This window comes from Ornithorhynchus anatinus, chromosome 6 (assembly GCF_004115215.2).
Source record: "Ornithorhynchus anatinus isolate Pmale09 chromosome 6, mOrnAna1.pri.v4, whole genome shotgun sequence".
NCBI lineage: Eukaryota > Metazoa > Chordata > Mammalia > Monotremata > Ornithorhynchidae > Ornithorhynchus > Ornithorhynchus anatinus.
In genome coordinates this window covers 44,319,773-44,329,810 of record NC_041733.1, presented here as the reverse complement: position 1 = coordinate 44,329,810, position 10,038 = coordinate 44,319,773, and the positions used below count along the sequence as shown (strand labels likewise).

The window sequence follows — 10,038 nt, the reverse complement described above, 5'->3', positions numbered from 1 at the left end:
TGATGATTAGTCGAGATTCAACTGTTCTGAGCCTCAGCTTCCCCACTGGTGAGATGGAGGGAAGGAGCCTTAACCTACTCAGGCCCACAACCTCTTCACCTCTCAGGGGTTTAGGCTCCGAATTTGCCAATTTCAGCCAATAAGATTCGATCGAGCCCAGGAGACCTGCTGCTTTGCAAGGCGGGAGGCCTCCCAGCCTTGGGTCCAGCCCACAGCGTCCTTGGGCCCGGTCCCTCCCCGCCTCTCCCCAGATATGCGTCTTTAGCCGCCTGCCTGTGGCCTTGCTGCTCTGGTGGCCCTTCCGCTGGGATGGGCTGGGGCCACTTCCCCCGCCCCCCCACGGAAAGCTTATCTTTCCACCCCTATTTATACCGAGGTCGGGTGTGAAATTGAGGGAGAGGAGAACCAGGACATGAGCATGATGGGCCAGGGGGTACTGGGGTCTGGCCGCCACCTGCTGTTTGGGCTGTCCCTGGGGCTGCGGCTAAGAGAGGCCGGACGCGGGATCGGCCTCCGACGGTTTGGCCGAACACCGAGGCGCCAGGACCAGGACCAGGGATCGGGGTAAGTCGGGGTCCGTCCCCTCTACCCTGGCCCTAGGGTAGGAGAAGCAGCGTGGTAGAGTGGATAGAGCACGGGCCTGGGAGTCAGAAGGTCATGGGTTCCGATCCCAACTCTGCCACCTGTCTGCTGTGTGATCTTGGGCAATTCACTTCACTTCTCTTGGCCTCAGTTCCCTCATCTGTAAAATGGGGATTAAGACTGTGGAATCCCATGTGGGACAGGGACTGTGTCCAACCCGACTTGCTTGTAGCCACCCTAGTGCTTAGAAAAGTGCCTGGCACATAGTAAGTGCTTAACAAACAACATATCATTATTATTATTATTATTAAATAATAGTTGTATGGTGACTGATAATTGTACCATTAATTATATTATATTATAATAGTATTAATAATCCGGGGTCTATTCTCTGTGCTTCTGTCAGGGTCTGCCTCAGCCCCAGGATAAATCAGGGTCGGTCCCCTCGGCCCCGGACCCAGGGTAATCCAGGGTCTTTCCCCTCCGCCCTTGCCCCAGGGTAAATCCCTTGTCAGCTGCCCTCCGCCCTCACCGGGGACCCGGACCCCATTTCTGGGAGAGGATTGGAGGGGGCGAAGCCCTTACCATGCCTTGGCATGGGGATTCACAGAGTGAACTGTGAATGAACAAATGAGAATTGAGGCCGGCAAGACTAGCCTTGGGGAGTCGTTGGGTGAGGCAGTGAGGAGGGGGCCAGTCTTCATTTCCCCTATTAGTCTCTCCCTTCTGCTTGGAAGGGAGACTTGGTATTCACTCCACCCCAAGCACTCATGTACATATCCTCATATGCTACCATTTCCTCTCTCCGTAATTTATTTTAATGACTGTCTCCCTGTCTAGACTGTAAAGTCCTCGTAGATGGGATCGGGTCTACTAACTCTTTTGTACTGTACTCTCCCAAGCACTTAATACCGTGCTCTGCACAGAGTAAGTGCTCAAAGCATCAATCGATCGTATTTATTGAGCGCTTTCTGAGTGCAGAGCACGGTACTAAGTACTTGGGAGAGTACGATATAGCGGTATAGCAGACACTGTGCACAATGAGCTTATCCTGATTGAATGATGAGAACTGGGGAGGTCCTGGGATGAGGTGGAGGGCAAGGCAAGGGAGAACAAATACCATAAAAATATGTTCACTTTCCCCTCTTTTCTCCACTGTCCCTCAGTGTTCCCCCACCCACCACTGTTTGCAACTGCCCAGACTGCTCCTCCCTGGCCCGTTCCCACTTCCCCATCCCCTGTTGCCCCCCACTGTCCCTGTTGGCACCCACTGTCATTCATTCATTCATTCAATAGTATTTATTGAGCACTTACTATGTGCAGAGCACTGTACTAAGCGCTTGGAATGTACAAATCGGTAACAGATAGAGACAGTCCCTGCCCTTTGACGGGCTTACAGTCTAACTGGGGGAGACGGACAGACAAGAACAATGGCAATAAATGGAATCAAAGAGAAGAACATCTCATTAAAACAATAGCAAATAAATAGAATCAGGGTGATGTACATCTCTTTAACAAAATAAATAGGGTTATGAAGATATATACAGTTGAGCGGACGAGTACAGTGCTGAGGGGGTGGGATGGGAGGGGGGAGGACCAGAGGGAAAGGGGGAAGAAGAGGGTTTAGCTGCGGAGAGGTGAAGGGGGGGGTAAAGGGAGCAGAGGGAAAAGGGGAGCTCAGTCTGGGAAGGCCTCCTGGAGGAGGTGAGCTTTAAGTAGGGTTTTGAAGAGGGGAAGAGAATTAGTTTGGCAGAGGTGAGGAGGGAGGGCGTTCCAGGACCGCGGGAGGACGTGGCTGTCCCAATTGTTCCTCAATGCACCCCACCGTGACCTACCCTCGCTGCTCCCCAATGTCTCTCACCACCCCCACTGTCACCCAATGCCCTCGTCGTCCCCCACCCCGATGCTGCCCGGCCCCAGCAGTGCCCCTAGCCCCACATGGCAGTTCTGGCTAGCCTCCCACCAAGTTGGGATGGGAGTTTCCGGAGCCACCTGAGGCTGGTCGCATCAGCAACATTTCAACCCGATCAGCCCCAGTCCCTTGACCAATTGATAGTAGTTACTGAGAGCTTACTCTAGGCAAAGCACTGCGCCTTAGGGAAGCACAGTTCCGTCTGTATGCATGGTCCCCACCCTCAAGGAACCAACAGTGCCCGCGGGGGAGACCGACACTGAGATCATATACTGGCTGAGGAAGAGAGTTGGCACGGAAGGGATGGGGTGGGAGAATGCACGGGAGGCTGAGAACCCCTTAGGGGCTCAGATGGCACAGAACCGCTGACGCGACAGTGTGGGGGGTATCGGCAATGAATCTGGGAAGGCCTCCTGGAGGAGATTTCATTTCAAGAAGGCTTGTCCAGTTGGCAGATGTAATGACAGTTTGTCCCGATGCATCCAGACAGGAGGAGGAGGAGGAAGACAGAGCAGCTTTTGACTCTTCTTTCTTCTCCGCCTCCGTCTCCCTGCTGCAGAGGGACCGGGAGGCTTTTCTGGGGGTGCGGGAAAGGAACGATCGGGATGCCAGGTCAGGCCGCCCCTGCGCCTGGCCATCCTGGCCAGTTGGACCCCCCGGGGGTGAGGGAGACCACTTTATCGGGGGGCGGGCCCGGGGGCGGCCGGCCCCGCGGCCGCCTGGGTGACGTCGGCCCTGGTGAGGCGCCTCGGAGCCCAGGAGAGAGACGGGGTGGGTGCGAGGGCCAGCTCAGGCGCGTTGGGGCTTTGAAGGGGGAGGGGGTGGGGCTGGTGCAGAGAGGCATCAATCACTTCTGCCAGCCTTGGCGGGATGGGGAGCCCAGGGCCGCTCGAGGGCATCTACAGCTCAAGGCTGGCTTGGTTTGGTCAGGGCTGCATTTGACGACAGTTAGGAGGCCCACCTGCTGGGCTCCGCTCCAGGGCCGTGGCCTTCAGCACGCAAAGTGAGGTCTGAAATCAGGGCCATCTTCCGGTCGCCCCCTCCACCGGGTTCGCTTTCCCAAGAGGGCCGGCTGCCCTCTCCTCGCTGGTGTCCCAGTTTAATCTGCTGAAACTGCCAGGAAGTCCCTCTGGATAGCTGATGCAGCTCTCGCCTGTGGTGTTAAAGCCTCTTTTCCCGCCATCTGGCTCCTCCGGACCTGGGGGAGACCGGGCCAGTGGGCTCCAAAATGCTGTAGGCCGACAAAGCCCAGGTGGGGCCCTGACAGGGTTGCCGGTGGACTCCCAGACCGGCCCAATGTCTTAGCCCAGTCCTTCCAGCTCCCTCTCAGGCCCCGAGACCCCCACAGCCCGGAGGCTCCGAACTCAGATCCCCTGTCCGGTCCTGGGCTGAAGGCGGGTCTTTACTCCCGGCAGTCTCTCCTCAGAGCAAGGGTCTTCTGACCAGCTGCCCCTGTGAGGCACCCTGAAGGAGGGGGTTTGTCGACGGGCACTTAGATCCAGGCGTGAAAGAATGAAACAAAGGGACTCACTGAGTTTTGCTACAAAAACTATGACTTTAATGCGTAAACCTATGGCTTTAGAATAGATATAAACCTATGGAAAAAAACTATGGATCCAAGGCACGAAACATACCCGACCTCCAACACAAGGTATTACATCCCCAAGGGTCCCACAAGTGAAATCATCACATATTACATCCCCTGGCGTCCCAGGTGTCTCGCCCTACCCCTGAGTGTTTCTATGGATGCACCAACCTCATCCCAGGGGTCCTCGAACCCCTCTTCCCCTCTAGCACTCAGCGGGTCCCTTACAGAGCCTTGGACCGGGCGTCCCCATGTGAGCCAAGCACACTTTGAGCTGCCCTAGCCTCCCCTAAGGGTTGCAAGGAGCAGCAGCTTACCCGGGTGCACATGGCTTTTATGGAGGGGGTGTGGAAGTGGAAGCTTAGCGGCTGCAACCCTCTGACCAACGGGGCAAGCGTACCATAACATTGCCATGTTTTGGAAAAGATTTATCTGCCCGTAAGGCATAACATCGAGCTTCTGCCGTACGGACCCTGACCTATATATAAACATTTTGTGGAAATGGCAGGCGGGGAAGGTTTTGGGGAATTGGGGGGAGATGTTTAGTCCCCATTGAGTGCAACCTTGTCTGCAAGCTTTGGCTTCTAACTACAAGTCCTTCTTTACCCGTACATAAACAACTAAGAGCACGTAATAATTCCTGGATAACAGAGGCGATGGCGGGCCTTTCCAAAATGAAATCAGTCAGAGAATCCTGCTAGAGCTGCTCTCCTGTCCTCCATCAATCAATCATATTTATTGGCGCTTGGGAGAGTACAGTACAATAGAGTCGGTGGACACATTCCCCGCCCACAAGGAGCTCACACTCTAGAGGGGGACAAAGACATTAATATGAATAAATGCCAATAGGTACATAAGTGCTCTGGGGCTGATGGAGCTGTAAATAAACGGAGCAAATCAGAGTGATACAGAAGGAAGTGGGAAAAGAGGAAATGGAGATGTATCATCAATAAGGCTTTGAAGGTGGGAGAGTAATTGTCTGTCGGATATGAAGAGGGAGAATGTTCCAGGCCAGAGGGAGTACCTGAGTGAGAGGTTGGCAGCGAGGTAGATGAGATCATTCATTCATTTATATATTCATTCGATTGTAATTATTGAGTACTTAGTGGGTGCTAAGAGCTTGGGAGAGTACTATACAACAATACACAGACAAATTCCCTGCCCTCAAGTGTGCTTAACTGTCTAGACGGGGGGAGACAGACAACAATACAAATAAATTGCTGATGTGTATGTAAGTGCTGTGGGGCTGGGAACCGGGAAGAATAAAGGGAGCAAGTCATAGGTCGAGGTACGGCGAGGACGTCGGCATTAGAGGAGCTAAGTGTGCATGCCGGGTTGCAGTAGGAAAGCAGGGAGGTGAGGTAGGAGGGGAATTGAGTGCTTTGAAACCAACTCTAAGGAGTTTCCGTTGATGCGGAGGTAGATGGGCGAGTGCTGGAGGTTCTTGAGGAGTTGGGGAAATTTGGACTGAATGTTTTGGCAGAAAAATGATCCAGGCAGCAGAGCAAAGTATGGACCGGAGCGGGGAGAGATGGGAGGCCGGGAGGTCAACAAGGAGGCTGATACGGGAAGGTTCATAGAGTAATCATGGCGGGATAGGGTAAGTGCTTGGATTAACATGGTAACAGTTCGAATGGAGAGGAAAGGGCGGATTTTAGTGATGATGTGAAGGTCGAACCGACAATATTCAGAGATAGATTGAATATGTGGGTTGAAGTTCCCCTGGAGTTTTCCTGCTGGGGAAGGTCCTACAGCAGCCGGACCCCCAACATTCCCCAGCCCCCCGGGGAGCCCCAGGACCAGGGCACTCCCTGCGCCGGCCGAGGGGAGAGCGGTATCTCCTGCTGGCTGCAGTGGGGTCTGGAAAATGGAAGTGTCCAGAGAATTGTCCATTCCAAGCGCTCAATACAGTGCTCTGCACATAGTAAGCGCTCAGTGAATACTATTGAATGAATGAACTGGATTATAACCGAATAATAACGATAACGGTACAACCATCCTTCCAGTCTCACAAGCCCACGGTGTCATCCTTGACTCGGCTCTCTCATTCACCCCACGTATCCAATCCATCACCGAATCCTGTCGGTCTCACCTTCGTAACATCGCCAAGATCCGCCCTTTCCTCTCCATCCAAACCACTACCACGTTAGTAGTCACGCATCCTATCCCGACGGGATGACTGCATCAGCCTCTTTTTTGACCTCCCAACCTCCTACCTCTCCCCACTTCAGTCCACACTTCACTCGGCTGCTCGGATTATCTTCTTACAGAAACGTTCAGGGTGTATCACCCTCCCTCTTCGATAATCTCCAGCGGTTGCCCATCTACCTCCATATCAAGCAAAAACTCCTCACTATCGCCTTCAAAGCGCTCCATCACCTCGCCCCCTCCTACCTCTCCTCCCTTCTCCCCTTCTACATCCCGGCCGGCACACTCCGCTCCTCCGGTGCTAACCTTCTCGCTGTGCCTCCATCTCGTCTGTCTCGCCACTGACCCCTGGCCCAGGTCCTACCACTGGCCTGGAACGCCCTCCCTCCTCAAATCTGTCAGAATTTCACTCCTGCCCCCCTTCAAAGCCCTACTGAAGGTGCACCTCCTCCAAGAGGCCTTCCCAGACTAAGCCCCCTTTTCCTCAGTTCCCCCTCCCTTCTGCATCACCCCGACTCGCTCTCTTTGCTCTCCCCCTCCTCCCCATCCCACAGCACTTATGTATATATGTATATATCTATAATTCTATTTATCTATTCTATCTATAATTCTATTTATTTACATTGATGCCTGTTCACTTGTATTGACGTCTATCTCCCCCTCGCCTAGACCGTGAGCCTGTCGTGGGCAGGGATTGTCTCTCTTTATTGCTCTACTGTACTTCCTCTGCACACAGTAAGTGCTCAATAACCGCACGAGTGAAGGAAAGTTAAGCACTTACTACCAGCCAGGCACCGAACTAAACACTGGGATGGATACAAGCAAATTGAGTTGGATGCAGCCCATGTGGGGCTCACCGTCTCAACCCCCATTTTACAGCTGAGATAACTAGGCCCCCCTCTTTCCTCTCCCACTCCCTTCTGCGTTGCCCTGTCTTGCTCCCTTTGTTCTTCCCCACTTCCAGCCCCACAGTACCTGTAATTTATTCGTTCATTCATTCATTCATTCATTCAATCGTATTTGTCGAGCGCTCACTATGTGCAGAGCGAGGCTCAGCGGAAAGAACACGGGCTTGGGAGTCAGAGGTCATGGGTTTTAATCCCGGCTCCGCCGCTTGTCAGCTGTGTGACTGTGGGCGAGTCACTTCACTTCTCTGGGCCTCAGTTCCCTCATCTGTAAAATGGGGATGAAGATTGTGAGCCCCACGTGGGACAACCTGATCACCTTATATCCCCCCCAGCGCTTAGAACAGTGTTTTGCACATAGTAAGCACTTAACAAATACCTTCATCATCACTGTACTAAGCGCTTGGAATGTACAATTCGTCTATGTTGATGTCTGTCTCTGTTCTGTAAGCTGTGTCTGGCAGGTGTCTGTTTCTCGTGGTACTGTACCGCGCACAGTAAGCGCTCCATAAATACGATCGCATGAATAACGGAGGTACGGGGAGGTGAAATGACCGGGCCAGGGTCACACAGCGGACCCGTGGCGGAGCTGGGCTCGGAACCCAGGACCTCCGGACTCCCAGCCCCGCGCTCTATCCATCCCAGCCTGTGGTTTCTCCAAACGGGGTGTCCAGAGTGGAGGGGGGAGAGGATCTCCCGCCAGCTCCCCCTCCCCTCTCTCTCCGTCTCTCCCCTCCAGTTCCCCCACCGCCATCACCGTGCACTTCATCTACCAGGACGGAAGGAGGGTCAGCGTCTCCGCCAAGGAGGGCGAGACCCTGCTCCAGGTGGTGGTGAACCAGGGGCTGCACATCCCCGGCTTCGGTGGGTCGCCCCGTCCCGTCCGGTCCCTCCCCTCCCGCCCCCTTCCCGAGCCCGGCCGGGCCGTCCCGTCCCTCGGCTGACGGCTCCCCCCGGTCCGTCTCCCCGCCCCGCAGGGGCCTGCGAGGGCATGCTGGCCTGCTCCACCTGCCACCTCATCCTGGACCGGGCCACCTTCGGCCAGCTGCCGGCCATCTCGGAGGAGGAGATCGACATGCTGGACCTGGCCTGTGGTGTCACGGACACGTGGGTTGGGCTCGGCGGGGCAGGGGAGGTCTGGAGCCCCTGAGGGCGGGGCAAGGAGGAGGCGGGCGGGGACTAGTGGCCACCTGAAGCCCCTGGGGGCGGGGCAACGGACGGGGGGCGTGTCGAGGAGGGGGCCTGGAGCCCCCTCCAGCTCCTACTGTTTAAGGACGGTGGGGCCCGGCTGTGGCCGGCTGTTCCCCTCTTCCCGCCGGCAGCCCTCATCATCCCTTCCCCTTTCCCTCCCTCTCCCTCCTTCCCCCTTCCCCAGAGGAGCAGCGTGGCTCAGTGGAAAGACCACGGGCTTTGGAGTCAGGGCTCATGAGTTCGAATCCCAGCTCTGCCACTTGTCGGCTGTGTGACTGTGGGCAAGTCACTTAACTTCTCTGTGCCTCAGTTCCCTCATCTGTAAAATGGGGATGAAGACTGTGAGCCCCACGGGGGACAACCTGATTCCCCTATGTCTACCCCAGTGCTTAGAACAGTGCTCGGCACATAGTAAGCGCTTAACAAATACCCTCTCCCTCCCCCTTTCCCTCCCCCTCCCCCTTTCCCCTCCCCTTCCCCCTTCCTCTTCCCCTTCCCCTTCATCTTCCCCTTCCCCTTCCTCTTTCCCTTCCCCGCCTCGGCCTCCAGGTCCCGGCTGGGCTGCCAGGTGATCCTGACCAAAGCCATGGACGGGAGCACCTTCCAGGTGCCCATGCAGGTGAACGACGCCCGTGGGAAGCAGCAGGAGCAGAAGCAGTGACCTGCCCCGGCCCCCCCGGGCCCCCGCCCCCAGCCTCGGAGGCCGGGATCCCGTCTCCGTCCCCGGAGACCCTTCTCCCCTTCCAGGACCGATTCCTGCAGAGAGCGGGGCCGAGAGAGCGGGGCCGCGGCGGTGCCCGAGAACCATAGTAAGAATAACGCTGGGATCTGTTAAGCGACGAGCAGCGTGGCTCGGTGGCGAGAGCCCGGGCTGGGGACTCAGAGGTCGTGGGTTCCAATCCCGGCCCCGTCACCCGTCCGCTGAGTGACCTCGGACGAGCCGCTTCACTTCTCTGGGCCTCAGCTCCCTCCTCTGGAAAATGGGGATTAAGACCGGGGGCCCCACTTGGGACGGTGACTGTGGCCCACCCGATGAGCTCGGATCCACGCACACGTGTCAGCTGGGTGACTCTGGACAAGTCCCTTCGCTTCTCTGGGCCTCAGTTTCCCTCATCTCTAAAGCGGGCATTAAGACTGTGAGCCCCACGAGGGACCACCTGATGACCTTGTATCCCTCCCCCAGCGCTTAGAACAGTGCTTTGCACATAGGAACCGCTTAATAATAATAATGTTGGTATTTAAGTGCCTACTATGTGCAGAGCACTGTTCTAAGCGCTGGGAGAGATACAGGGTCATCAGGTTGCCTCACGTGGGGTTCACAGTCTTCATCCTCGTTTTACAGATGAGGGAACTGAGGCACAGAGAAGTGAAGTGACTGGTCCACAGCCACACAACTGACAAGTGGCAGAGCCGCGATTTGAACCCATGACCTCTGACTCCCAAGACCGGGCTCTTTCCGCTGAGACTGTGAGCCCCACGTGGGACAACCTGATGACCTTGTATCCCTCCCCCAGCGCTGAGAAGAGTGCTTGGCACATAGTAAGCACTTATCAAACACCATTATTATTATTATTATTAATACTATGCGCCAAGCACTGTTCTCAGCGCTGAGGGGAAGATACAAGGTCATCGGGTTGTCCCACGTGGGGCTCCCGGTCCCCATTTTGCAGATGAGGTAACCGAGGCGCAGAGAAGTGCCGTGGCCTGCCTCAGGT

General features: G+C 55.7%; 1 protein-coding gene across 1 annotated transcript; it reads left to right on the top strand.

Moving 5' to 3' along the window:
- Nucleotides 1–307: 307 nt before the first annotated feature.
- LOC114812907 (adrenodoxin-like) lies at nucleotides 308–9,222 on the top strand. The gene is made up of 4 exons (XM_029067826.2): nucleotides 308–564; nucleotides 7,872–7,996; nucleotides 8,110–8,239; nucleotides 8,873–9,222. Exons 1-4 carry the CDS (start codon nucleotides 413–415, stop codon nucleotides 8,982–8,984), a joined length of 519 nt encoding a protein of 172 aa, XP_028923659.1. The 5' UTR covers nucleotides 308–412; the 3' UTR covers nucleotides 8,985–9,222.
- The last annotated feature ends 816 nt before the right edge of the window (nucleotides 9,223–10,038 follow it).